The sequence below is a fragment of the Pholcus phalangioides genome, unplaced genomic scaffold, assembly GCF_987345545.1.
Source record: "Pholcus phalangioides strain wild (caught in Gottingen) unplaced genomic scaffold, Ppha-v1.0 ptg000007l_1, whole genome shotgun sequence".
Classification (NCBI taxonomy): domain Eukaryota; kingdom Metazoa; phylum Arthropoda; class Arachnida; order Araneae; family Pholcidae; genus Pholcus; species Pholcus phalangioides.
In genome coordinates this window covers 29005508-29032123 of record NW_028301600.1, presented here as the reverse complement: position 1 = coordinate 29032123, position 26616 = coordinate 29005508, and the positions used below count along the sequence as shown (strand labels likewise).

The 26616-nt window shown below is 34.0% G+C and overlaps 1 protein-coding gene across 14 annotated transcripts in view; it reads right to left on the bottom strand.

Annotated features, from left to right (window-relative positions):
• RhoGAPp190 (Rho GTPase-activating protein 190) overlaps positions 1-26616 on the bottom strand; it is a 231649-nt gene that overhangs the window by 117197 nt on the left and 87836 nt on the right. For 8 of the 14 annotated variants that reach the window (XM_089232978.1, XM_089232986.1, XM_089232988.1 and 5 more), the window contains exons 13-17: positions 25799-25977; positions 24277-24448; positions 18705-18913; positions 15209-15700; positions 10670-10786 (exon numbers count right to left, since the gene is read on the bottom strand). In XM_089232978.1, the coding sequence (XP_089089104.1) occupies positions 10670-10786; positions 15209-15700; positions 18705-18913; positions 24277-24448; positions 25799-25977 (1169 nt within the window). The remainder of the gene's footprint in view (positions 1-10669; positions 10787-15208; positions 15701-18704; positions 18914-24276; positions 24449-25798; positions 25978-26616) is intronic. The other 6 variants (XM_089232991.1, XM_089232992.1, XM_089232990.1 and 3 more) reach the window with 3 other exon arrangements.

Here is a 26616-nt window from a genome sequence, read left to right as displayed (position 1 = left end):
TTCAAATTCCCTACTGTTCAAAATTTAATTTTTTTATTTTATTTTTGAGTTACCCTTTTTTCTCGCATTACAGAACTTTTATCAAGTACATGTATATTTTCCTGACTTTTGCCAATAGGGGAGGACCAGACCCCTAAGTCCTCCCTCGCTATGGCCTTGAACTATCACATGAACCAAATCATGTTTTTGTGGTAAACATTCAAAACCTCCCAATTATTGCAATGTTAACATGCACATGAAATCATAGAATTAAGAGGGAAGAATGAAAATTAGGAATTTAAACTGTTCAAAACAGTTGGCTAAATCATAGCAAAAATAGGAAAAGTATTTCTATTAAAAAATGTTTTGGAGAATCAGCCACTTCAAGCAAAGAAACACTTCAAGATTTTTATCTTGTACAATCGCTGATATTTGACCAAAATGATCCAAAAGGACATTTTATACTGAATATAAAGCAGAGATTTTCTGCAATTTACTGCTTGAAATATCAAAACAACCGATAGCATATGATTACACTTGTAACATTTATAGTCCATTGATATGACAATTTTTCCCACAAAGGAACTCTTTTGTTACAAGGATGACAATATTTAAAAGGAAAATAAATAGGAATACCCAATAGGGGAAAATACACATGACCAATTGTCAGAAAAAACTGTCAATATAAAAATGAAGGAAAAAAAACCAATAGTGGTAAATAGAAGACAATTTTTATTTAATTTTAAGTATATCTCATAAAAAAATTATCGCTACAAAAAGCGAGATAAATACAGCAATATCATAAAGTAACATGATAGGTCGACGATAACCATGTGCCATATTATACATTGAAAAAACATCTCAGAATTTTTACTGCAGATTACGTATGGCTGTGTCTTATCTGCACCCTTTCTTTGAGATGTTGGAACAAAAATATTTTCAAAATCAATTTGCAAAAAAATAACCCCTTAGAGATTTAAAGATGGCGTATGGATACGAGTAGAAATATAGACAATTTTGCTACAAAAATACGACAAACCTCCTCTGAAATTTCTCAAGATTTCATTACTGATAAGTAAAATTTAAATATGCAGATTATGCACTATTGTAGACTATACAATATTTCTTCTGAATGTAGCAAAAGTGACACCTACAGATTATGTGCAGGAAAGTACAATAAGTCAAATTAGCATAAATTGGAGCAGAAATTTACATTTAAATATCAGTCAATTGGGACCAAAATTTTCACAAAAACTAGTCTTTTGTTAAAAAATTACTATCAAAAGTACAATTATTCATGCAAAATGTATTAAATGAAAAGAAAATTTAATTTTTATAATACTGTCTTCATTGTCTAACTTGCCTTGTGATTGCAATTCAGTCCTTAAAAAAATTATGTTAAGTCTATACACCTTAAAAAATTGGTACAAATAATTATCATTTGTGATACACGTTTGATAACATCCTGGTTCAACAACTCACCAATGGGTGAACATTGATTGAGAGGTTCAAACCAGGTACATTGCTTTCACAGCTTATATTGTAACTGTAGAGAAGCAGAAATGCAATGGTTAAAACATTAATTTATTAACATGATGCGGAACATTAAGAACAGTTAAGGTTAAACAGACATTGCTTTACGAGCAATCAGCACCATGGTATTTGAATGGAACAAAGACAGAACTGAAATAGGTGTGACAGCAGAGGAAGATCTTCCCTATGTACATGCTACAAATTAGGATGCCTCAATGACATCAGCACGGCAGATCAATGATGTTGGCATAGGATTTGCATATCGGATCACAACAGTAACTTCACTAAAATCAGAGTGGTTTTATTACATATGGTATTTCAATCACCTAAACTCCTCAAACTTGATTAACACTGATAATTACTACTATCATGATCTTGTGATTGTACTTGAATTTGAGGAATGTGTGAGTTTTTCATAGCAAATTACACAACTTAACGTTCGCGTATATCAGAATAGTGCAAGTCAGGATGCTATATTCATATTGAAGATCATAAAAATCATAATATGCATGGTGGTCTGGAGCTCCACTGACAAACTTCTAGGGGTGATCATACACAAATAGCTTTTGGTCATAAGACAAATAACTTTTGCGATGGAACATCGGGTATATATATATATAGAAAAAATATTTTTTAGTCAAAAACAAAGCTGGCAAGGAGAGGACCATCAATCAAACAGCAACATATCCAGGGCAGTTGATTGGCCATAGTGGACTTATGGCATGGCCTGCATGTTCCCCAGACATGAATTCACTGTACCACTTCTTCTGGGGCCACCTGAAATCATTAGTCTATGGCACACCAGTAGATTCAGAGGAAGAACTTGTTTCCAAGGTTCTTGTTGCTACTGACAAGATTAACACCACCAGACTTTTGCGAGCAGGTGCACCATTCATTTAAGCCCTGTTCACATGTGCAAGATTGGGGGGGGGGGGGGGTCGCTTTGGTGATAATTACCGGCATGACAACTTTTTTTCTCTCATAGGGAGAAAAAGGTGGGAGAGAAGCTGATCAAAAATCAAAAAAAGTCTATCTTTCTTGGGGTGGATTGGTGGTTGACACCAACCTTCTCTCCCATAATCCTTTGCGCTGCAAAAACTACTGTAAGCTCCTTCGTCAGCCATCTTGAATCAACCACTTCCGTTCAACCCACGTAACCAGTGACGACTTCCAGAAAGAAGAGTGGGATTACCGGCATAAACTAAGCATCATGTGAATGGTTTTTAGCAAAAATCCCTGTCACCGGGATTTTCCCGGGGTGTTTTATTGCACGTCAACAGGGCTTTATTTGCAGTGTCAGTTGTGCAACAGTACCCTCGGGAGCCACTTTCAGCTATTCTCAGTGCTTGCATAGCTTGTTACATTGGTATGTTTAATTTTCTCTGATATCCTGAACCTGCAACTGTTTTTGCACATACTTAGTTTTCTGACGGAATAAATGATTCCAATTGAAAATTTTGAGAGAGAGACCCAAGGTTCCACTGCAAAAGTTATTTGTTTTGATGATTACGATACAATCACCCTTAGAAGTTTGTCGGAGGAGATTCGGACAAACCTGTATAGTCATAAAATTATCTTCATCTATGATTTCATTAAAAATTAAAAATTCAAGTAATCTCTGTTTAAAAAAATGGGATGATTTTACAAAATAAAAAGTTGGGATGGAAAAAAAAATGTGAAACAGAAGAATGCCTCATAAAATACAGGTCATATGGTTACCCTAGTTATAACAGACTTTTACTGATGCATCAAATTTCACCAATGTCTAAGTACTAAAAACAAAAGTAGTCATAACTGTCCTATGTGTTGAAAATGTGTATAACATGTTTTGTTGTAAGTATAGTGGCTCTTTCATGTAACTTCTTAAGAAGCATAGATGATTGGTATTACGAACACGTCCAGCTAGACTTTCAGCTACTTCATATTCATGTGCATTTGAGTGATACTAATGAAGTATGAATTGACGAGATTGTTAAACTATTTGCTATAAGAAAAAAATATATGAATGACTGAAAAATGTGAGTTGTATGAAAAGACATAAAATTCAATCTTCTTAGAGTAAAAAAAAAAAAATTTTATGGCTATATTATACATGCCCCAATTATGATTGATCTACCATTTGAAAACAAAAAATTTGGATCTGTGATGTACTACAAGGATCCCACCAGTAATGTATGAGAATATTAAAAGTTGAACAAAATCATGTAATTAATAATTTTAATGACGTGTAATTCCAGATATTTTGGCAAGAATTTCTACCAATCACTTGGAAACAAAGTATACTTGGAAAAACCAAAAACAAATATTGTTAATTTGCAGAAATCATGAAAATTCAGGATTCCTTTTAATTTTTTCATTATCAACCTCTAATTCATGGATGAACAAGATATATGTAAAAATTTTATCTGGTGTAACAAATGACCCAATAGCACTTACGTTGCAAAGATCAATATTTAAATTTTTTAACAATTCATTTACACAGATGAGACAACTTTTTTGTGTGTGTACTTGAGTAAATTATATTGCTAAAACAAATTAAAGTAAAATAAGGCATTCTGCATAGTAAATATATAGTAAAGATCTATAATTTTTTTTCATGACAAATACATTGAAGTTTTCAAAGCAGAATTGCATACTGAAGTATAGTAATTTATATGCTTATTTAAACATGTTAAAATACAAATGGCAACTTACACCATATTCAAAAGACTATTTTCACTGAAATCATATATGTCAAAAAATTATGATTAGCTAGTCCTTTAATTTTATTCAAATAGAAATTTTGATTCATTTCTAAATTTAGTTTTCATTAGAATCACTAGTTTTGTTACGAGTTTAGCAACAATGTTAGTTAAGGATTAATGTATATCATTGGTAAAAAATATATAAAGGCACTCAAAAGTAAACCTTTCAATCCCCTTGATTAATAAGGCAATTTCATAGCACTGTGCATGAATGTTAGCAAAAATATATAATTTTTATTATCTTGGGGGTAAACTTTTTTCACTTGTGAGACAAAATTTACATTTTGGGAAAATCTGGAAACTTACTAAATTCAGGGCTCCCACTCAAAAAATGTAAAAGTAGTAGGAAAAAGTAAAAAAAAAAAGAGTAGAACAGGGGTTACCAATTTAGACAACAATCATAGCATAATTAAAAAAAGAATCCCTCAATATATATATTTTTTTTTAATTAAAAAAAAATGCATAGCACTATTTCAGTGCCCTATAAGATTGACTTGAGCCAACAGAAATGACTTGGTAACAAAAACAATTTTTGGCCAAAACAGTGTACTAGCACAACCACAGAAAATTTTTTTCTGTCTTTCATCACAATATATTACATTGTTTTTTGGAGTCCTCCACAGTCCAGTCTGTCAACTCTCATCAATGATGATGATGCATATCAAATAATGAAAATATATAAGTTTTTTAAGAATCACGCTCTTTTGAGACCACTTTCAAAAGCACAGTAAAAAACGTAAATTAAAAGGTCCAATGTAAATAAGTCAAGGTGAACCAGATAGTTTTACTGCACTGTCTATCCTTTTTTTAAAGGGATTTGTTTACATTTTACTTTCCAATATGCGAGTGTAATCACTTTCCAAAAATGAAGCACTTTCATTTCTAGCTTTTTGCTGAGCATTGATAGATATTGTTTATGCCTCTGCATGCTCTAAAAATACAGAAGAGAATCAAACGCTATTGGGTAGCATCAGAATCATCAAACCTAGAATAGGCCTATGTATTATATCAAATTGCTTTGTTGTGCAAACTGTTGCTCCATCTTTACACAAAATGTGCAGAATAATTTTGACTGATAAATGTTGTTACGGTAAAATTAATAGTCCAAGACCATGAAATAGCATATAAATACAAAATTATTTTTTCTATTGAGATAAATTTCTTAGACTTCTCAAAACATTGACACAAAATGAGTTTTTGAACTCTCAAACTAAGCAAAAGAATAAACCAAAAAGCCTCACATACACTCCCCACCCCCCAAATAGCCTGAAAAAACAATACAACTTCTGCTTTGGCAGAATTATTAATTGCAATCTACTGATTTGTATCACTTGGCAATATATGGATGATTCCCTCCTCAATTAAAATCAATAACACAAATTTGGTTGATAGGAAAAGTAGGACAAAAACTAGGTAGGACAGATAAGAAGGACATTTTACCAAAAAGTAGGGGAGCCCTGTAAATTATTTCCATGTTTATAAGCCTATAACAGGGTTTGAAATGGTTGCCATGGCAACTAAAGCATCATAGGCAAATAAAATTTCCCATTTATGATGAATAAATATGACTTTGCAGACAATAAAAAATTTTCTGAATTTGTGTGTTTTCACCAACACGGGAAAAGTCCAACAAAAGGGCTATAAAAACTAACAAAAATTTATTTTGACCCTTTCTCCTGGAAACACACTTGGAAAAAATATATATTCTTAGCTCCTAAGAAATTAGGTTGGCCTTTTTTTTCATTTCTCAAGCACTACCCTATAAAATCTTGAGATCCAACCAAAATTCAAGTGGTCATATGTTCCTCTGAAACAAACTGTTCAGAAAAGAAAATTGCACATATAAATATGGTTTATTTGATTCAAATTTTAGAAATATTTTCTCTTGACAGTTAAGAAAACGCAAAGTTACTATATGGCAGTGTTCTTTGCACTTTGTTTTTGGTTTATCAAAACGTTCAATGGGCAATAAAAACAGTTATGTGATTTAAATTTAAAAACATAAATAAAACCTGTTCTTTTTTTCCATTTTTAGCCACATGGCATGTTTAAAAAGAAATATGATATTCATGTTGGGATAAATCAAGAAGCTATCCATACTTAAATGCGACAACCATAATTTAGTTATGGGACAGTTTATAATATTTTGTCATAATAATTAGTTTTTTCATGATAATTGCTATTATTTTGGGTTTGCCATTATTTAAGATAACAGTCGACTACCGCCGGCCTCCTTCCAGTAATCTATTGTTTATATTTGGGTTTTGTTCAAGCATAAAAGAATACATGTCTGTATGCAGAAGTTTATATTATTTAAATGGGCTTTTTTTCAATTAACTTTCAGTAATCCAGCGCACCTTGGTCTGATATGTGCCAGATTAACAAGAGTTTATTGTATTTGACATCTGTATTTTTTATGGACATCTTTTTTTCAGCCACCTCATTAGGCATTTTGTGTGTGTTGAGACCTTTGTATAAACAATCAAGTTCAATAAAGTTCATTTTCCTCCTTATTTCCAGAAATGTGTCTGTAAATATGAATTTAAAATTTTCACTAACATATATGTTTATGAAAGAATACTTGAAACTTTATGATTATCACAATTAAATATCTTCAAACATCTCAAATGATCTAGGACAGAGAGTTAGATAAAAGATATCCTCTCTAGCGAAACTTTTTCATAAAATCTGTAAAAAAACAATATGGAACCCGCCCTGTATAATCATACAACAATTAAATCTTATAGATCACAAGAAATCAATATCTAAAATATATTAGTAAATTTCTAATATAAAAATTAATCAAACTATGGACATTTAATATATTTCTCCATGTAGTATACACATTATTTTCACTCATGCCAGAGGGTTCCCATGACTATATGTTACAAGACAAAAAGGTTAAAAATCACTCAGCTTTAGACAGTCTGTTTTAAACACTCACCCAAATGGCGAAAAAAAAAAACTATTTTTATTCTCAACGAAATTTTGATTTTGTTTCTTCCAAACTTTGTTTCACTGATTCAATTTTTTTATTGCACTTATCATAAAATGGTTTTATCGTTTTTATTTTTTAATTTTATTTTACACAATGCAATGAATGTTCTTTTTATTCTCCAAAAATATGTGCAAACATCACCAACCTTTTCATCATATTCAAAATAATGAACATCAGATAAAAATCCAATCATTAAAAGCAGTCAAATTCTGAGTTTTTCTTTTTGCCTCGCTATTTTTTAGTTATACAGGGTGCATAGGAAAGTCTCTTTATTCTGGATAAATCGTGGAAAAAGTATCCAAACAATGTGTAGACCTCATAAGTCATTCATATTGCAAGGAGTTCTATATAGCTAGTAAAATAAAAATTAACTTTTTATTTTGTCGCCATCCTAAGAAAAACCAAAATAGAAATTTTTCGCCGTCCCTCCTGAGTTCAAAAAAAAATTCCATGTTTTCAAACGCAATATTTGATTAGATACTTGAATTTGAAAAATCAATGAAAATGAGGGAAAAAACAGCGTACAAAAACACAATATAATACACTACCCATAAAAATTATGATTCAGTATGAATAGCTTCTTGATTTATCCTAATATATTTATCATATTTCTTTTTAAATGGTCAATTGTTTTAGAATTCATGACCCCCAGAGGTAAACTATTCCATTTATCCACAACTCTATTAAAGAAAAACTCCCTATGACACCACAACCTGGAGTTGTTCATTACAAAACGATACAGATGTCCCTTGTCGAAGCAGTTGATTGAGAGTGTATTGATAACTCATGGTCCATCCTATCCTGTTGAAAATTTTGAACACTTCAATCACATCCCCCACAACACCTGCATTCTTCCAATACAAAAAAATTCAAGAAATCAAGTCTTTCTTCATAGCTCAAGCCTTGTGCACGAACAAGAGCATGCATAGCTGTTCTCTGCAGACCCTTGAACCTCTGTAGGAATACTTTCCAGACAAAACCTCACGGCATACTCCATTTCAGGATGAACTAAGCCGTTGAAAACTAGAAAGATCAATTTAGGAGAACAGGAAGAGACCTTTTCCAGAATGAAACAGCATTCTATTCACCTTTTTTTACAACTGTGGAACAATGTGAAGAAAACCAGAGTCGCTCACCAATGAGAATGCCCAAATCAGTGGTCTTAGTTGCATCGAGAATAACTATACCATTTAAATTGTAAAGTGAAGCAGGGATTGCTTGAACAAAAATGGGTGACCATGCACTTGTCAATGCTTAAAGTCATGCCCCAATAATTAATTCATGCTGCGATCATATTCATGCTCGTCTGGAGCTTCTGCCTATTGCTTGGGTTCCTAACTACCCCTATTAGCCTCACATTATCAGTAAACTTGCTAATAATCCCAACGATACCCTGGCCCAGTTTAAAAATAAAAAGATATCAATATGAAGCATAGAATAAGCTTGTTCATTAGTTTATTTGATTCTTTCCATCATTTTCAGTGATGATCAAATTCAAATATCTAAGCAAATATTGCACTGCAAAAATGTGTTTTTTGAGGGGGCCTCGGGGGATAGAGAGAGGCCAACTTTCTAATTTGGTTTTAAGAGAGGGTGACAAAATAAAATTTACTTATTTAAATAACTATATACAGCCCCTTTGCAATATGAATGATATATCTGATCTACATGTAATTTCAATACTTTTTACAATTAAAAGCATGCTTCTAGGATCAACAATTTTCCTTGTTATTCCTCTATTCCAGGCTTTCTAATTTCTACCCTACACCATCACAAAGTATTCAACATATGGTTCTATTGGTAGGAAAATAAGATATATTTGAGCATTATTTAATGGTTAAGAAAAAAGAAACAAAAGGAATAACTTACTGAAACTTCTCAAAGATTCTCAGTAAGATATGCATATCGCAAAGTTAAGGATGCATACACTTAGACTAACAGATGCAAACACATACACTACCTTCCAGAAGATGTGCTAAAATGTGTGTTCAACTATGCAATTTTTGCAGGAGATATTTAATATAACTGACAGCAAAGCCAAAAGTGAAAGATGACATCACTCTCGCTATCATATGAAGGTTTTTTAACTGACTGTTGTGAAGATGAGTTTTTGAAAAAAGAGAAAATTCAACTGCCTTTGCAGGGAATCAAACCCACTGCCTTTCACTTTCCGGGTGAACACACTAGACTACAAAGACAATGAATATCTCAATCTTTCCTTGGAGATCGTGTGCACTTAACGGGACCGTACACGCACGGTCTGACACAATTCAGGCCAAGCTCACAACTGCTGATGCTGCCACCAGAAGGCGACTTGTGAAAGGATGGCGTTACCCTTTGCTAAGTTGCCAACCTGGAAAGTGAAAGGACATGGGTTCGATTCAATGCAAAGGCAGTTGAATTTTTTTTCCCAAAAACTCATCTTCGCAACAGCCAGTTGGTAAAAAACCTTCGAAAGCCAAAAGTCCTACCAAGTTTCAGCTTCAAAATGTTACTATACTTTATTTAACCATTTTGATGGAAAAAGAAAAAATTATGATTTTTCATAAGCACAGCAACTATTGTTTTCATGTGGAAGTTTTTATATAGAATAACTCTATGAAGTTTTTATTAAAGTAATATAAAAACATATACATATTAAATGGGAAAAAATTTTAAAAAAAACCCATTTAAAATGAATTTCATTTTCAATAGAAATAAATGTTTTCAAAACCAAATGTTTGAAAGTAAAGTAGAAATGCAAACAAAGACCAATTGCAAAAACCACACGTGTCGGCTTTTCAACACTTCCAGACAACGGAGCTGATAGATTGAAAAACACTCAATAAATGAAATTTTTTTAGCTATGGATATCATAACCAGAAAGATAAGAATTTACGATTTTATGCTGTAAAAAAACCAAAGATCATTTCATTACCAGGCACATTTACTCAAGTTAATCAGTTAGTATTTTGAAAATAAATTAAAATCAACTGCTGGTGTGTTCCAGACTGATTAGTTTATACTGACAAAATCAAAATTAGCGATTTAAAAATTTAAATCTAATTTTGAAAGAACAAACTAAAAATATGAATTAAAAAAAAGTCAAGTCATTTAATGAAAGCAATCAAATGTTATGTAGAAAAGAAACAAAAACATTAATTTTTTTGTCCCTAACAAACATTTCATCCTGAAGAACAAAATCAAAGAACACTGTTCATATAGAAATTGAGTTTTTATGAATAGGAAAGTTCATGAAAGAACTAAAATGTTATGACTGCCATAAAAAATACTGTCACTTTCTTTTGTGACATCTAAAAAAGAAAGCCTTATTTTACTTTTTTTTGCTCAATATTCATGCAACCAACCAAATAAAAAAAGATAGTTATAAAATGAGCATAAAAAAAGCTAAGGGATAAAATATAGTTTGAAGTACCCTCATCCAAACTTGTGCGAGACGCATGGTGGCCACTTGTTAAAGATCCCTTCTTCATGCGTGAAGGAGGTAGATCTGGCGGTGCTGGTTCTGGAGGTGGAGGATAAGCACCATATCCTATCAGCACAAGGGCCAACAATATTAGGATGTACTAATACATTCCCATAAAACATATGATTTAAGAAACTATCTCAATTCAACTCAACACACAAATTCCATAAGTCAAAAAATAAACACACAGGAAATGAATGCACAAACGACACAAATCAAATTCTATATATAGTCACTCATATATATTTTTTGCATGTACAGAGCTGTTACAAAATAAGCATCCTATTTTTAGACAGCTTTGGGCTAAATTTAAAGTTCAAAATAAGTTTAAATTTGGACAACAGATGCTTCCAACCTTTTGTTATATATTTCTCAAAATGAATAAGCTACTCATGCAAACTTATCTGCCAACTTCAGCTACAGTTATTAAAATAATTTTCACCTCTCCATGGCTGTAAATGTCGAGAGGTGAAAATTTAAAAGCCTCCTTAAAGGTGTAATGTTTATATGAAGCAGTAATGCCTATAATATAATGGGAGAATTAATGATGCTTTTTATAATCATAGCAGCAATAGCACAGGTGTAATTATCACAGAGTATAACCGTTTGACATGGCAAAACTGTGCGTGTGCATGAGGTCTATTCACCCATTTATAAAACTTATGACTTGTCTTTAAAATGACTTATGACTCAGTTAAATAGAGAACAATAAAACAAGAGGATGAAATGATTTATAGAAGTCAAAATTGGATAGTTTTCTACCATATTAAGTATATAGTTTTGACAGAACCACAAACCATACATGGCACCACCTCTGTAGCTAAAGGGATGGTTCAAATAATCTCTAGGGATATGAATCACAGTGAAGATTAAACTACAACCAGTGACCTAGTCAGTCTGTAAAATGTTGGTCTTATTAAAACAAATAAAATAGGTATGCACATCACAATTAAAATATATATACACTGAAGAGCCAAAAAAACTGGTGTACCTGCCTAATATCGTGCAGGGCCACCGCGAGCACGCAGAAGTGCCGCAACACGACGTGGCATGGACTCAACTAATGTCTGAAGTAGTGCTGGAGGTAATTACCACCATGAATCCTGTAGGGCTGTCCATAAATCCGTAGGAGTAAGAGGGGGTTGAGATCTCTTCTGAACAGCAGGTTGCAAGGCATCCCAGATATGTTCAATAATGTTCATGTCTGGGGATTTTGGTGGCCAGCGGAAGTGTCTAAAGTCAGAAGAGTGTTCCTGGAGCCACTTTGTAGCAATTCTGGACATGTGGGGTGTCCCATTGTCCTGCTGAAATTGTCCAAGTCCGTAGGAATGCACAATGGACATGAATGAGTGCAGGTGATCAGACAGGATGCTTACGTACCTGTCACCTGTCAGAGTCGTATCATAGACGTATCAGGGGTCCCATATCACGCCAACTGCACACGCCCCATACCATCACAGAGCCTCCACCAGCTTGAACAGTCCCCTGTTGACATGTAGGGTCCATGGGTTAATGAGGTTGTCTCCATACCCGTACACGTCCATCAGCTCGAAACAATTGGAACCGAGACTCGTCAGACCAGGCAACGTGTTTCCAGTCCGCAACGGTTCAATGTTGGTGTTGTCGGGCCCAGGCAAGACGTAAAGCTTTGTGTCATGCAGTCATCAAGGGTACACGAGTGGGTCTTCGGCTCCGAAAGCCCATATCCATGATGTTTCGTTGAATGGTTCGCACGCTGACACTTGTTGATGGCCCAGCATTGAAATCTGCAGCAATTTGCGGAAGGGTTGCACGTCTGTCACGTTTAATGATTCTTGTCAGTCGTCGTTGGTCCCGTTCTTGCATGATCTTTTTCCGGCCGCAGCAATGTCGTAGATTTAATTTTTTACCGGATTCCCGATATTCACGGTACACTCGTGAAATGGTCGTACATGAAAATCCAAATTTCATCGCTACCTCGGAGATACTATGTCCCATCTCTCGTGCGCCGACTATGACACCACGTTCAAACTCACTTAAATCTCAATAACCTGCCATTGTAGCAGCAGTAACCGATCTAACAACTATGCCAGACACTTGTTTTGTTATATAGGCGTTGCCGACCGCAGCGCCGTACTCTGATTGGTTCCATCTCTTTATTTGCATACGCATGCCTGTACCAGTTTTTTTGGCTCCAGTTTATATATAACACTTCCTACAAGTGTCTTATCACTGGAACTCCTACCAAGCAACTAAAAAATGATGAATAACGATCAAAATGGCTCCTGACATCATTGTTAAACATTATTAAATCTGGAAAATAACATCAGTTCCTAAGTGATCAGTGGATAATCTGCAGTAGGAAATGTTTTGAAAATTTAAAAAAACTTGCTCATAAGTGTGAGACATGATAAATGTTTAAATTCTCTAAATCATGTCATTTGAACAGCCATGCAGAGAAAATCCATATTTTTTCTTTATCAAGGCCTTGCACATCTTATGAAGTACCAAAAGATGGCACTTCATAAGATGTGCTGTCAAATTTTATTTCATTCCATCTCACAATATGTCCCAGGCCAAAGCAGTTGTAATTTGTTTAACAGCCCTGTATTTTGAAATGTTTTGGTAAGACATAGCAGTTTTATTAAGCATCAAACAATGGTCGTTCAATACAACAATTACCAATACTACACAAACAAGTGATCCTATTAAAAAAGTGTAATAAAAGAATAAGTTCACTTATTCAAAAATCAGAATAATTCGCCATAATAAAGACAATGGATGATTTTCAAGAAAATCAATCTTTATTTTATTCAAATTATTAAAGTATTGATTTAAAATTTTTTCATAATCATTCCCATAGTTACTGTACTAAAAATGCTTCACAATATTACTTTTTGTTTTAAAACAATTCCTAGTAATTTTAATTTTAAAATTTTCCTGAAAAATGTAAAAATGAGTTTATTAATTTTGGGATAAAATATTTACCCGATTGGTCTACCAGCCAAATCAACCTTCATTTTGACATAATTCAACTTTCCTTAGGTTCATTATGAGAGGGAATTTTAAGAAAATTCAAATGGGCCAATCGGGTAGCTTTATTTCGCAAGCGATCAATCAGGATGTTGCATTAGACTTACATGCAGGCTCTCAGCTTCGTTCTGGCAACAATGTTTGAAGTGAGCAGACATACTTTTTTTCGCTGAGCAACCTAGAGTTAAGATTTGATATTAAACCCAAGTTGGATCCTTGGTGAATGTGATAAGTTGCTACATATCTTTCCTCTGAAGTTGGCTACATAGCTTTCTTCCTAATGCATTTTGACACTTTTTTGTATATTCCACATATTTGCATTACGAGTTTAGTATATTCCACACATTTACCTTATTCATTAGTGATTTCTGAGTATTATCAGACAAAGTTTATCTACTCTTTTATATACCACATAGTGGATGAAAGGTCACAAAAATACCAAGTGTTATAGATAACAGCTTGAAAAGTTTTTTTTCTTCTTCCCATTGTCAGACAACGAAAATAATTTTTATCTCATTGTAACTTATCACAACTTATTCTGTTTCTATTTTCAAGTAGATACTTAAATATATATAATATATACAGAAATGACATGTGTGGCCTAAATTATTTGAATCAAGAATGAATAATATGCTAAATATAAGTTACTAATATTATACTAAACAATGAAGTACTAAATTCCTAAAATAAAATATTTATGAAAGTGCTTGCTTCATTCATATAAGCTGGGTTTGACATTCAAGAAAAAAATAAAATTTGATAAAAATAAATATGAAAAGTCTATTACAAACCATTAAAATCACCATTAAGATTTTCCTGCTTATTTTAAAAGTCAGGATGCTTTGTTGCAATTGATTCATTGTAAAAAAAAAAAAATCTTAAAACAAATTCACTGGAGAATGACTAGCTTCTTGAAATATTTGGTAATATGGATTTGTATAAAAACATAATGAGAATATTCGATGTTTTTTTTCAATATACTCAAATTTTTGTGCCATGATTATAGCATGCATCCTCAAAACAAGAGGGAATTGATACTGAAAATTCAAAATATAAAGGAACACAAAGAATGAATACTCTTGAAATTTGTCAAATAAAGAATAAAAAACATTTCAAAGAATGCAAGAAAATATGAGAAACTTTTACATCTCCATGCTCGGGAAAATTCAAGCTAGTGAAAGAATATAAGAGGATGAAACTTCAGGGATCCAAAAGCTTGGGAACTTAAGTTACGAACAAAAACTAAGCACATGCATGTTTATCTACCATATAAATGGTAACTAATAATCTTTAGTTTCAAAAAAATAAAGTGCTAAGAGTAACTGATATATATAAACTATGGAACTAAAAATTCATGGTACAACTACACAAATGATTTTGGTAAGAGAAAGGAAACTACAATGGGTGCGCTGACACATAGAAGCACAGGCTGCATGCATTCAAATAAATGTGAGATAAACAGATGAAATTATTCACCACTAAGGCCAGATGAAATAGTATCATCATCATCAGTGATGCTGTCAGATGCATCAAGGTCATCTGGAATTCTTGTGCCTTGACCCGTACTTGGATGGCTAAGGCTAGGTGCTGATGGGGTTGAAGGCATACCAATTCCACATGACTTCAAGCTGTTTGACTTTTTTAATTCATAGGGAGGAAATGGCAAAGCCCTATCTGGTGCAGGAGGTCGCCTGCGACCAGTGGCATAAAGTGATGATGGAAGGGGTAGTGGATGAGGAGGCAGACGTGGTGAATAGTGAACTTGACTATGGTATGATGGAGGTGGTGATGCATTGCCAGTGAATGAGGCAAGTGAAGGCGGAGAAAAAGGCATATCTATACCAGTATGCGACTCTCGCTCATGGCGTGATGGAGGTAGGGGCGGAGGGGGATCATTACTATCACGTGATTTCATTGAAACAGAACGATCCAAAGATTCGGTGCTTGGGAAGGACTGGCGATATAACTCTGTAAAAAATTCAAAACATATAAAAATGCAAATTGATAGGGAATTGAGAAACTACATAGGAGTACCCAAAAATAACTGGAATGGCAACATTGACCGCATATGCTGCAATTGCAGATTGTGCCGCCAGGCATTGTTAGCTTAGAGTTCCCCCATTCTATTATACCAAGTGTCACCTATGTGAAGTGGTTTGTTTCTTGGTGCTCCTTTGTCTGTAGTCCCAGTATCCTATGATTTTTTAAATATTGCCACAGAGACTGAGAATATGGGGGCAATTGTTCCTCTGGAAAGACCACAGCTGAGACCACTATTATAAAGCAACAAGAATTTCAGTTGGTACTTTGAGTATGCCACATATTTGTGATGGTTTTCACATTTTAAAAATTACACCCTGTGACCAAGACTTGTAATGACCTGAACATCCATTAAAGAGCAGAAATCAAAGGACTTTGATTATGAAGGTCACCAAATGACCATCATATGAACAAATTATTCATTGATTACCTGATAATGAATTTTATCAAAATGCTTCAGAAAGATACTTTTGTCTACCGAATTGGTATTTTGAATGCTCAAACAAGAATAGAAAGACAAATGTCCACTAAAAAAAAATGTGCCGGCTCACATGGGTCTCATCTCACACATCTTGATGAAATTCAAGATGATGCTAGTGCATCATCCACCCAACTGCTGGGTCTTATTACCAGTGACTTCTTTCTATTCTCACAGACAAAGAAAGTTCAGTAATGGAACTGATGTCGATGAGGTGAAAGATAATTTACAGAGAGCCTGGAATAGTGTTCCAGATAAAGAACTGAAATGTTCACAGCTTTTATAAAAAAAACATTTGAACAAGTGTGCATTGGGGCCAGCAGAGATTACTTTCAAAGGTACTCAAATGCACAGGGTGAATCCGACCTATTCCGCCAAACGAAGGAGATGATCAACGAGCCCAAGCGGATCATGAAACGCCCCACCAACCCTGTCATATCTCCAACTGTTTGAGTTATGGTGGATAATCGATTATGTAAAAGATATGTCAGTCTAAAAAAACCTGCATTTGTGAAGTTTCTGATAGACCTAACACAAACTAGGCACATATTTGGAAAGAACGAAAAAATCCTATAAGATGGCATAATTTTCATTAAAATAGCTGGATTTATTGGTGAGCTACAAGCACTGAAATATTGAAAAAGTTCAAAATCAAATTAACGCCAAAATTTTTCATCACCAATGAGACAAATACCATTTTGCCTGCAATAGGTCAAATTTATCAAAAACTTGTCCATTGCACCAGCTTTCAAAAGAGCCTACAATAAATCATATCAGTGTTTTGGTACAAGAGAAATTTAGCCCTTTGTGTGCAATACATCACTGAAATCTGCATTCGTTGAAGTAATTTCAGTAGGGTTTGGCGACATTTCGATTTTTCACTTCACCAATCTCTAAGCGATTGAAGCTCATCATAAAATACAGTTATCCAGTAGATGTCAATGATCCTGTAATGTCACCTTATGATTTTTTCTGAAAAATCTAATTTTGTCACCAAAATCTGTAACCGCCAATTCCGAATTTTTGTCAAATATCTACTTTGAGAAACGTTGATTTCAGTGAAGTATTAGGAACAAAAGGCTAAATTTCCTCCTGAACCAAAACACTGATATGGTTTATTGTAGGTTCTTTCTAAAGCTGGTGCACTGGAAAAGTTTTTGGTAAATTTGACCGATTGTAGCCAGAATGGTATTTGCGTCATTAGCGATGAAAAATTTTGATGACAATTTGATTTTGAACTTTGCCAATCTTTCAGCGCTTTCAGCTCACCAATAAATCCAGATGTTTTGATGAAAATAATGTCATCTTATAGGATTTTTTTTCGTTTTTTCCAAATATGTGCTTAGTTTGCATTAGGCCTCTTAGAAACTTCACAAATGCAGGTTTTTTAGACTTGACACATTTTTTCCCATAATCGATTATCCACCATAACTTGAAAACTGTTTGATAGGGTTGGTGAGGTGTTTCATGATTCATTTAGGCTCGTCTATCACCCTTTGGCAGAATAGGTCGGATTCACTCTGTATATGATTGTCAAGTTCAATACAATTTTATAGAAAAATAATTCCGGTTACTTTTGGGTACACCCTTGTACTTGACCAAAAGAGCGATAAGAGATATAACAGGAAAAAAATTGGTTACAAAAATGTGCCCAAATAAAACTTTTGAGATAATTTGAAATCACTGATACAAGTTAACTTTGATACTGCCAGATAACAAACACCTGAAAAAGTTATAAATGTTGTTTCTTTAAATGTATTTAATATATATATTCCACTTTTTTATTAAGATGTTAAGCCAGACTTTTCCTATAAAAATAAAATTCTACATTGCATCTTAATTTTACTGCAGAATTTCCATGCTAATAAAAAAAGAAATGTATGAAATTAACAATATAAAGTAAATAAAATTAATAAAGGAAGACTCTGAATTGTAAAGAAGGGAATGAAAAAATAAATATGAACTGATTGCACAACCAAGACTGAAATGCATTTTTCAGTCACAGAATCATGGTTTAACAAATGGATGTCATAATCAGTAAATATATTTTATCACTGCTATCCTAGAGTTTTCAGTAAGAACTGATAAAATCTATATCTGAGAAAATAAACTCCAAAAAAGTAGATAAGAGATGTATTATTAATGAAATTAATATAACACAAAACATTGAATTTCTATGGTTTGTGAATATTGATATTTTTGAATCTAAAAGGAATTTATTTTAAATTATGTAACTCCACACACAAGACTACTACCATTGCATTCTTCATAAAACATAAGTAAGCTGCATTTCTTGGTCTATCTGCGTCTACACTTATATTTTTAAAAACCTAATTTTGGAGACTTACTGTGCTGATGCAGCACAACTATGTAATTTAAAAAAAAAAAAAAAATTTTTACCAAATTAAGTTTTTTTTAAGACCTATTGCACACACTTTTGCATTCTTTACTCACCTGCCTGTAAGCTCCTTCTGTTTTTAATCTGGCTGGGTTTAACCAAATGTTCCCCGTTTTCCTGATTAAAAACACTTGCATACAAATCGCTATCATCACTTGGGCTCAAAGGAGCACCATCAATATATGCTGTAGGTGATATTGCTCCATCTTCCGGACCTTGACCACTTTCAACCGGCAACTGCTCATACAAACCTTCAGAATCTCCACTACATATAATAAAAGATATTTAAAATGAAATGCAAACAAAAAAAAGTACTTCCAATGATGTTGCCTTTATTTTAAATATTCCACAGAAATGAGCATCCTCCACAGTTATATTATTCAACTAATAAAATCATATATTACCAATCAATAAACTTGAAACCTTTTTTTCAGATGCAAAAAAACACAATGAAATTGAAGTAATTGTTGAATCCTATTCAAAAATAATAGGGACGATGTCAAATGAATTTTTCAAGATAAACAGAAAAGTATATCTGCATTTAACCCCCAAAGCAGAATGTTTTGCGATGTTCGGCAATGAGCCCTCAGCTGACTAAAAATGTTCTGTGGTAAAAATTTGAATATACATAATAGCGTTTTTCTACACTTTTCTTAAAATTCTTCCAGATTGTTCTGCAACAGCACTGGTTGTTCTGAGACGTGCGTCGCACATTTCGGCATATTCTGCTTTGGGGCATTTAACACTCACTACTTGAAATCTTAACAAATAATGGTATCATTTTGACTCCCGTCCATTTTTATACTTTCTAGGCTAAAAAAATAATAACAAGTTTAGTTAACAAAATTAGTTTAACCAACATTTATTTGAAAAAATAATTGTTTTTATAATAGTTGTGCTTGATTAAAATAAAAATTAAAAGAACTACTCAATTTAACTAAAAAAGGTCTTGCTTTAAAAAAAATCATTGTAGCTTAACATACAAATGGTATCTAAGCAGTAATCATTTCATATTTGAAACAGAATTGAAATTAGGGACGGGACGAATGGTGATTTGGCTGAACAGCCGAATGTCAATTTTCTTGAAATTCATCATAACTATATATAAAATCACCATTTTTAATTGAAAATGAGAATCTACAGGAAGATGAGAGATGCTGAAGATCTTATTTCACATTATGTACACAACCAACACCAACTTTAGTCTACTAAAAAGCTCGTGTTGACACAACCCAATCAGGTTTATAAGTGTCTCCATCCATTTTCGATTTGGTCAGCTCATTTCTTTGTCTGATACATGCAGATGTAGAAGATAATCTCCTAGACTGTTCAGCTTGATGCTAAGAGTCGTGCACTGAAAGAACGCATGCCTCTGAAAACATAGAAAATGTATTGGAAAAAAAAAAGGTAGCCTATTTTGGCTGAATCTTTCATTTTATATCAAATGGTCCAAAGAAATTCAGAAAGTGTAGGTACATCTGAAAAAAGACTGAGGTGCACATAAGTTTATTGGGCCCTAGTGACAGTAATTCTGATGATTAGTGCAAAAATCCAACTAACAAAGTCAGGGCTCCCATTCAAAAAACGAGACAAAGTAGGAAAACGCAGGAATAAAAAGTAGGATGGGGGAGGGTAACCCCCTTAGACAACATAATCATAGCATGATGGAAAAAAAACCCTAAAAAAAATTTTTTTTTGCAAAAAAAGTTTTTTTTTATTAACTTTTTTTTTTCATAGAACTATTTCAGTTTCCTATAAGATTGACTCAAGCCAAAGCAATGATAAATGACTTGGTTACAAAACCAATTTTTGGCCATAACAGTGTACTAGCAACCACAGATAATTCTTTGTTGTCTCTCCTCATATATATTACATTCTTTTTTTGGAGTCTTCCAAAGTGCAGAGCTTGTCAACTCTCTTCGACAAGGCACAGCAAATTTTGAAGACTTACGTTTTTTAAAAATGACGCTCCTTCGAGACCACTTTCAAAAGCACAGTGCAAAATGTGTAGATATCAAGATCCGATGTAAATAAGGCAAAGTGAACCTATTTTACTGCGTTGTCTACCATTTTTTAAAGGGATTTGTTCACATTTTACTATTCAATGCCAGTGTAATCATTTTTGACAAATGAAGCACTTTCATTTCTAGCTCTTTGCTGAGCATTGTAAATATTGTTTATGCCTCTTCATGCCTTAAAAATACAGAAGACAACTGAATGCTATTGGGTAGCACCAGAATCACCAAATCTAGAATAGGCCTATGTATCCAACTGCTTTGAGATGCAAACTGTTGTTTCACCTATTTGCACCATAATTTTGAATGATGAATGTTAGTTACTGTCCAAGACCACGTAGTAATAAATACAAAATTATTTTTCCCATCCAGACAGAAGTTTTTAATGACTACTATACTTGTTGAACCCTCAAACTAAGCAAATGAAAAATTAATCAACCAACTGGTCCACATACACCCCCCCCCCCCTCCAAATAACCTTAAAAATGATAAAATTCCTGCTTTGGCAGAATCATTAATTGCATTCATTCATCATTTGTAATATTTGGCAATATATCACTGATTTTCTGCTCAATTAAAATCAATTACACACATTTTGTTGATAGGATTTGGTAAAAAAAGTAGGAAAAGTAGGACAAAAACTAGAAAGTAGGACAAAACCGAGAAAGTAGGACATTTTACCAAAATGTAGGACTAGTGGGAGCCCTGCAAAGTGGATATTTTATTGGTGCAAGCATTCATATCATTGAAAATCTTTAACTGAATCTGTATTTGAGAGAAATAGATGGCTTTTTCGCAGCCCAAGATATCAAGGAAACTGTTTTTTTTCCAGATATTACTGGGGTGCAAGCGCCCCTCATCTATTTCGGAGCAGCAAATTTCATTTTTGGAGCAGAAATTTTGAAAATGGAGCAGAATTAAAAGCGAACTACATCTGCAATATAAGGAGTAATTTTTCTGTGAAATGCCAAAAGTTTTGTCAAAAATGGTTGAAACAAATAATTCTAAATAAATTTCCTTCACAAATTAAAATACATTTGAATTTTTTCTGAATTATCTTATCTGTCACTACTAAAACATGCATTACTGAAATGACGAATAAAAATTATGAGACTTTTCAAATTAAGCAACATGCATACTAAAAACCTAGGCAACAAGAATTTCTGCTGCTTGAACACCAAAATCTTGTTCATCCTGATATAGCAAAAAAAGTGCGTGCAGAATATAATAAGGGTTTTCGTGAAAAAAAAATTAGCTTCTCACAAAATTTAAAGAAATTAAATTTAAAAGCAAAATGCAAAAAACGAGAAAAATATAAATACCTTATTTACTTAAACAATTTCTCAACCTAATAGCATGTTAATAGATTACGAATCACGAGTCGCTTTCAGAAGTTCAGCATCTCAATAACAATTTTTTTCAAATATTTCATGCCCTTGAACATAAGATTTTATGTCTTATTCCATTAAAGCATTAGATGGACAGATTTTTCAATGTTCGAACAGACTTTTATTTATTTGTTAACAATGAACTCTCTTTCACTGTCTGCGTTACCATGTGCTAAAGATAAAAAAGCCTTCACCAAAACTGGCAAAATTTTGAACTTTGGGGGGCTTGAACTTTCAAGGTTATAAAGTTTGAATATGTCTGCCCAATATCTATCTATTCTCTGAACTGATTTCACTTCTTCTAATTATTTGCATTGTAGTGCAACCCATTCATCACACATAATTAATAGTTCTGTTGGTGATACAATGTTGAGCAACATCCCAGCAATACGTGAGGGAGTAATGTACCATCCCAGCAATGCATGAAAGGGTGTGCAAACGTTTCATTCTCTCCAACAACATGTTTGGGAAAGGTAGGACATTAATATAAAAAAGGTATCTCACAGAAGTTATGTAAAATGAGCACATGCTCCTAGTAAACTCCTTCCTATGACTATAATTAAGAGCATGCCCCTCCCCCACCAATGCAGTGGCGGACCATGCGGCCATATTGGGCGCCGCTCTAAGAGGGGTGCCGAATGGAATTGAAAGGGTGAAAAAAGCTTTGTTTACCAAAAAAAACCCCACCATCAGTAGCGCCAAAAACAGATTCCGCACGGGTAGAAATCGTTTTCCTCGAGCCGCCAATGATCTTCCAATCCTGTGATCCAATGATCTTCCTTTTTTTCCAATGATCTTCGAAAAATGTCGGTAAATTAACGAGTAAACCAATCCTCTTTTCGATGTATGCGGTCTTAGAACGCAGGTTGGCAGCCACAAAATTACCGTAATTTTCAGTATATAACCCGTAGGAGAAAAAACGGTCTCCGAAATCGGAAAATTCGGCATATTCATTCAGGGACTTCGATAGCCTGCCGGTTAACCAATAACAGTATAGGACTTTATACTTCAAGGTAGTAGAACTACTTTCCAAGGTCACGACATAATGCGATTGTGGTAGATGGTGGGAAGTGAAAAAAAAATTTTAAGTTTCTCCCTCTGTATTTTTTTTCCGTGTCTCAGAAAGAACGCGTCCCATGAACAAAATTTTCATGCTTCTTTTTCCTAAATTCCCGGTATTTGACGCACTACAGTGCATTAGCGGTACCTCCGCGAACCAGAAACAAGAATTGGCGAAAATGCACAGGGATTTGGCGTCTTGGCGCACCATGTAGCAAGAGAACCGTTTCGGTGCAGTTTGGCGCAGCTCTTGCACCCCTGATATTATGCTGAGGTCAACTCGGAAAGAAAAGTCATCATGTCTCCCCCGGGACTCTAACCCAGGCCCTCTTGCGTACCGGGCAAGCATGATACCATCTACACCACTGGAGACATGACCCTGCCTTCCTTAATTCACACACTGTGGCGTGAGGCGCTGAAGTAGAGACATCAGTAGCATCTCTTAACTTCAGGAAATGGCCCCCGGGTGCGACAGTTTTAAGAGAGATACTTCATCAGAACATGGCAGGATTTTCTCGTTAATAATGGAAGAAACACGCTACCTATTTTGTCAGCTTGGACAGGCTTTATTAACCTCAGTCGAGACAGAATTGTCAACACTTTGCAACGGATGGTGCCCCAATTCGCATCCAAAGACCACTCGGACGCAGCAAATACAAAGGCGAACTCTATGGTTGACCAGACATGAACATCACCCCTCCGCGACCCATTTGTGTGAAAATCTGACGAGGTCCTGATGACGGCTCTCCATTGTATATAGAGCCAAAATGGGTCGACCATTCGACCAATTAAATTTTATTGGTCTTAAAAACTTGTCAATTTTTGTATGAAAAAATGAGAAGGCATATTCATATACTGTACTTGAAAGATGATAGCTACACAAATTAAGTTGCAGCTCAAGTAAAATACATTGAACATACAAAATCGAGATGGAATATCTGATCAGATTTTCCATATCTGATCATATTATGACGTTTCTCATAGCATATACGAGTCGTAACTTCTATGAAGTCAGTAAATCATGAAAACAAATATACTGTCTGAATTATGTTTACTTAACTGACAGGAGTCCTTTCTATGAAAACTGGGGGAGAAATACCTGATAGCCATCAATTTTTTAATCATTAAACTTGAATGAAATAGACATTAAACATGCCTACACGCACCCATCTTCTAAAGATCCACTATGTATGTGATAAGATTCTTGTCTAGAAGGCACAGGAGGGGGCACTGGAGTTCTACTACCAATGGAATAATCAGAGTCTTCCAAGCTGAATGCTTTTTCAATTTGAGGCTTTCTTTCCCAAACTTCTTTGAAAAAAGGTGTGTAAAAAGCAGCTACAAAATAAAAAAAACCATATCACATTTTCTCTTGCATTTTAAACATATCAAGCTTTCTCTAAAAGTGTAAATACTTAATACATAAACTTATTTAATCTCTTTACATATAGGCTTTTCATGACAAATTTAAACAATGTACAGCTGAAGTACTAGCAATATATCTCAATATTTATTATCAGTTCATTTAGGAAATGACGGGGGGAGATCAGTGTAGAATTCCTTCCATTCTTTTTCTATATATGCAATAATATCAAAGATTTTTTAAACCTGAGTAGATCCCCGGTAAGCATGATTGTGATAATATTCATCATCTTAAGACAGCATCCATTTGTGTGGCAAAAAGAAAGGAACATTGTGGTCATATCTATATTTGCCTTTTTTGTTGGTTCCTTTCCGAGATTATATTACGCACACAAAGTATTTACTTTAAATACAAATGCAAGGCCACAACAGACAAAATACCCAATGAGGCGGCTGAGAAAGAAATGCCCATAACAAATATAGATGTCATGTTTCTTTCTAAAATAAAATTGTATGCATTAATTCAAGAAATTAACTAATTATAGTGACCTTCAACCCATGATAAGTTTTCACACATCGCAAGTGGGGGACTGAGATAGTCCAACCTCATCTGACTAGAATATAAAACTTGTTTTTCTGTGCAGAAAATTACTGTGTGTGCACTTTGTTGCATTTTCAAAATGAAAGGGGAAAAATAATGTTCGATTTTTTTCCCTTTCTTTTTTGACAGTGGTGATAGAATTACAACATTGCACCAGTATTGCTATTAGAAGCAAAAATAAAAAAAGTTTTAATGTTAAATTCTCTGCGTAATGAGTACTAATTGATTTTGATGAGCACTCTTTCATGTTGATAACAAAAAGCAGTGCAATTTCTGAAATAAATTATATTTTGCTCCTACATTTTACTGTGAATGTCTATTGTAGCTGTAGATAAAACACATGGAAAATCAATTTTGTTCAGTGTTGGGTATATATAGAACAACGGACCAACATTCCCTGGTTGTGATCAGCTTTAATCTTATGAATTTCTTGGGAAAATGCCACTGAAACGGAAACAAGAAAGATGCAAAATTTGTCGTTATATCTGAGGCAATAGCTTTTCATCAACATTATAAGCAAGGTTCATTAACATTATTCTCTAATGGGAATCAATTCGGGCCAAAAACTATTGAGGTCATAGACAAGGTGTCATTATAACAAAGTTTTACTGTACATGATATTCAAATATAACAAGACATTAGCTGCTTAAAATTTTATGAACAAATTTCTTCAGTTTGAAAGTTTCTATGGATGAAATAAGCAGGAAAAAAAGATGTATGAATACTTTTTTGTTGGCAGGTTGAGCTGGAAGTCATAAAGTGTGCTTGTAACTTGTCTGCAACTGCATTTCCTTCAGTAATAAGTTGATGTGACAGATCGCTTGAAAAAAACGCATTTGCACTCCCTGTCTCTGTAACAGCCAGGATCTGGATAGGAATGTTTGGAATATTCATAGAGAAAGCACTGAAAAGAAAGGAAATATAGGAAGTGAAACAATGGACTCTCAGACTTCTACAGACTGCCCACCATCCTGTCTTACTTATTGGGGAGAGGGTTGACTAAACCATTTACTCAGCATGTCATATTTGTTGCCCTTGAATGATTTGCTGGACTCCCGTACATAAGCAGATATATGCTCTTCGAACAAAAGGGATGTGGTTCGCAGAAGGTGTGAATGGTGATCAGGAAAACTTGTCTACTGCTGCCTATACCAATATAATTTTTTTGTGAATGGTGAATTGTCCCAGCCCCTCCTCTTCCCCCCATACAGTGTGTCTATATGATGGGAACGAGAAAACAAGCCGCGATGATTTATCAAGTTATATTCAAGTTATTATTCAAGTGGTGTGGGCCCACCTTGCACTCTGAAAAAAATTGAAGTCATTGGTTAGCCAAGACCAGACACATCCGCAATAATTCCATTAATCGCACTGATAGCTAAATAAAAAGGAATTACTTCAAATTACTCAACTGGTTGTTTTTAAGCAACCATCTTGCCATTGACTGATCAACATCTCTGGAATTTAGAGAAACCATGATGATGATGAGAGCTAAATGCTTGGTAATTCACACCAAATGGCAATGGCAACCTACACCACTTCT